The sequence below is a fragment of the Myodes glareolus genome, chromosome 10 (assembly GCF_982192425.1).
Source record: "Myodes glareolus chromosome 10, mMyoGla1.1, whole genome shotgun sequence".
Classification (NCBI taxonomy): Eukaryota; Metazoa; Chordata; class Mammalia; order Rodentia; family Cricetidae; genus Myodes; species Myodes glareolus.
The window spans coordinates 67,795,203-67,798,694 of NC_142035.1; the positions used below are offsets into that span (position 1 = coordinate 67,795,203).

At 34.0% G+C, this 3,492-nt stretch overlaps 1 protein-coding gene across 1 annotated transcript; it reads right to left on the reverse strand.

Moving 5' to 3' along the window:
• Positions 1 to 1,961: 1,961 nt before the first annotated feature.
• On the reverse strand, positions 1,962 to 2,891 carry LOC125416725 (olfactory receptor 4K15-like). Its single transcript, XM_048459870.3, has one exon. The coding sequence runs from the start codon at positions 2,889 to 2,891 to the stop codon at positions 1,962 to 1,964; it is 930 nt and encodes a 309-aa protein (XP_048315827.3).
• Positions 2,892 to 3,492: the final 601 nt, after the last annotated feature.

Here is a 3,492-nt window from a genome sequence, read left to right on the forward strand (position 1 = left end):
TTTATTTGTATTCCTCTCTAAAATCAGCTTGAGATAGGTCTATTCCCAATTTTCTAAGAAACCACCATATTGATTTACAAAGCTGCTATACTAATTTACACATCCAACGGGAGTGGAGGAGTCTTCCCCTTGTTCTACATCCTCACAAGTATGAGCTGCCACTTACGAGTTTGATTATAGACTTTCTGACAGGTGTAAGATGTAATTTCAAAGTTTTTTTGATTTGCATTTCCCTGAGTGCTAAAAATGCTGAACATTTCTTTAAACATTTCTCAGCCATTTTGGTTTCCTCTTTCAGAATTATTGGTTTATTTCCATTGTACAGTTTTGGCTTCTTTGTCAAAAATCAGGTGCTCATTTGTGTGCGGATTACTGTCAGGGTCTTCTATTCGATTTCATTGGTCCATGTTTCTGTTGTCGGAGACAGTTGTGTAGCCTGGTCTGTTTGTGGGGCCCATGGCAGTGAGACCAGGATCTATCCCTGATGAAAGATCTGGCCTTCTAGAACCCATTCCTTATTGTGTATGTTTTTCCCAGTCTTGACGTAGGGTGGAGGATTTTGTTCCTGACTCAACTGAATGTTCCAATTTTTGTTGACATGGGAGGACTTACACTTTCTGAGAAGTGAAGGTCAATGTGTTGGGAGTAGGTAGTCCACAAGGTAAAAAGCAAAAAGCCAAAACGTAAGTGGAGAAAAGGAGTGGTGTGCATGTGACTGGGGAAGTGGATAATAGGAGTGGGAGAGAAGTAAGAGTTCAGGAACATTAGTCAGATGTAGTCACTTTATTGCAGATATTAATAAAGGACAAATTTCACTAGGGAAAAATGGTAACTAAAATGTTACATTGTTAAATCTATTAAAACAGCTGAGATAATATTTTAGAAAAAAGATACCAAAATTTGCAAGTATATTCTCCATATGCCAAGATGTGTGAACACCTATTAGCCTTGCTTATCTCTAATATGATTTCAGTAAAGCATGATGCAGGTATTTTCATGTTTTTATTAGTTTATGTTATGAGAAAATATTTAACTTATTAGAATACACATAAAGATTGATTGCAACTATTAGGAGGGATATTTAGAGAATTATCACTTACAACTATTTTTAGAATTGCACTAGTTGTCAAATTGTTATAAATGTGTATGCATATAGTTTTATGAGCAAATGCCAGACATTATCAAATGGCAACTAGCATGATTAATCTACACATATATATGTAAATATATGTACATGCATATACACATAATATATTATATTCAAAAGCATATAATTTTACCACACTGAACTACTTTCATAATGTAAAGAAAAATCAAGTTCATAAAAGGAATTTCTGGATTGAGGAATGTATATTCTAATATTATAAAAACTGCCATTTTAGTTATAGAACAAAAAAGGGATAAATGATTTCTTATGATTAGGTACAATTAGAGAAATGGCAGAGATTATGTCAATACAAAGCAACTAGCATGATTAGATTAGTAAATCACTTTCATTTCTAAGACTATGTAGACCTTGACAATGACTTCAGTATCTCCTGTAGTGATGTTAAAGCTAGAATTTCAATTTTGAAGAATAATTTAAGAATAATTTAATGAGAACTTTGTAAATAATAATTTAGTCAAAATGATATGCACATTGTTGTAACAATTTGAAATTATTAGAAGATTGCAATGATTATAATTTTTTGATCATTATTTGTATAATGTCATTATCATCATCTAATATTCAGACACAAATACAATGTGGATATTACTCTTTCTAAGTGGTAAAAGTCTATCTAAGTGTTAAACTTCTGAATGCAATTTCATAGTAGTTATTTTCATAGTCATATAGCCTTAAAGCTAATGCCATGCAAAATTGAGTAATATATGCAGCTTTGTGGTCAAAATACCGCTAAGATATTATGTACACAACTAATTTTCTTCTGAAAAGAGGTGTCTAGCAATTATCCCCAAATTTACCTGTAATTTTTCAGCTTAATTATGGCATTTCTAATATCATTATTTCTCAATGTATAGATTGCTGGATTTAGGAGAGGTGTGATGATTGTATAAAACACAGCAAGAAACTTATCCACCCACGTGATGCTGACTGGCCACAGATAGATGAAAATGCAGGGTCCAAAGAAGAGCACAACCACTATGATATGGGAGGTGCAGGTAGAGAGGGCCTTTGATGAGCCTTTTGATGAACCATCTTTAGAGTGAAGCCTAACTGTCAATAGAATGTAAGTGTAAGATATCAACAAGAGAATGAAACAAGTTGTCGCTAAAACACCACTGTCAGCATTTATCAAGATTTCCAGAGTATCAGTATTCATGCAGGCTAATTTCATCACCAAAGGAATATCACAGAAAAAGCTGTCTATCACTCTTGGCCCACAGAAAGGAAGCTCCAAAATCAAGAGCAGCTGACTAATGGCGTGCACAAATCCAATGAACCATGATATCAAAACAAGGCAGATGCACTTCTGTCTGTCCATGATGCTGATGTAGTGGAGTGGCCTGCAGATGGCCACATAGCGGTCATAGGCCATTGTTACAAGAAGCACCATCTCACCCCCTGCAAAGAAATGCACACAGAGGATCTGGCTCATGCAGCCCCAGAAAGAAATTGTTTTATTTTCTTGTAGGAGGTCTGTTATCAGTTTGGGTGTATTTACTGAGGAAAGGCAGAAGTCAATAAATGAAAGATTGGCTAGCAAAAAGTACATGGGAGAATGGAGATGATAATTAGTGATGATTAATATCACAACGAAGAGGTTGCCTACCAGAGTCATCAGGTAGAGGATGGAAAATGGCAACAGGAGGAAGATCTGTAGTTCCCTTGAAGTACAAAGTCCCTGAAAAATAAACTCAGACACCAGAGTCTGGTTTGCTTCTCCCATTAAGAACACTGTGCTCCAATGGATGTGAGAGACAGAGCCTTACTAAGAATTCCTGAAACAGAAACAAATCTTTTATTATGAGTAATGTAAGAGAAATATAGATTATATCTTCACATTATGTCCAGTCAAATTTTAATAAATGTTTCTTGTTTTTGTAGATTGTGTATAATCAGGGAAGTTTTCTAAATGTAGAATGATGGCGCAAAAGCTTTGTACATCTAAAAGACAATATTTATAAACATCAATATGAATATATTGTTCAAAACTATCAGTTGCACATATTCTCTTTGTATCCTTTCAAGCTTTAATCTGCTCTGTATGAATGGAATCAGAAATGATTTTAATGAATATTAGAGACAGAGCTACAATCCACTTACTTGGCTATCATAATTACAAAATGACAATCTATCGGTTTATTCCAAATATCAACACAAAATATCCAGGCAAAAATCTACTGTTGATTTTATATGAGCACACATAATCAAAACTATTTACTAGTGAGAAATTTTTTTCATCAAATATATTATGTAGCCAGTTACTAAAGATACATTGTTAACATTAAGTCTTTCCTTGATTTTTGACTTACCCATCAGAGTTTATC

Coding starts and splice junctions, on each gene's coding strand:
- LOC125416725 (XM_048459870.3), bottom strand. CDS start 2,891: ATGGGAGAAGCAAACCAGACTCTGGTGTCTGAGTTTATTTTTCAGGGA.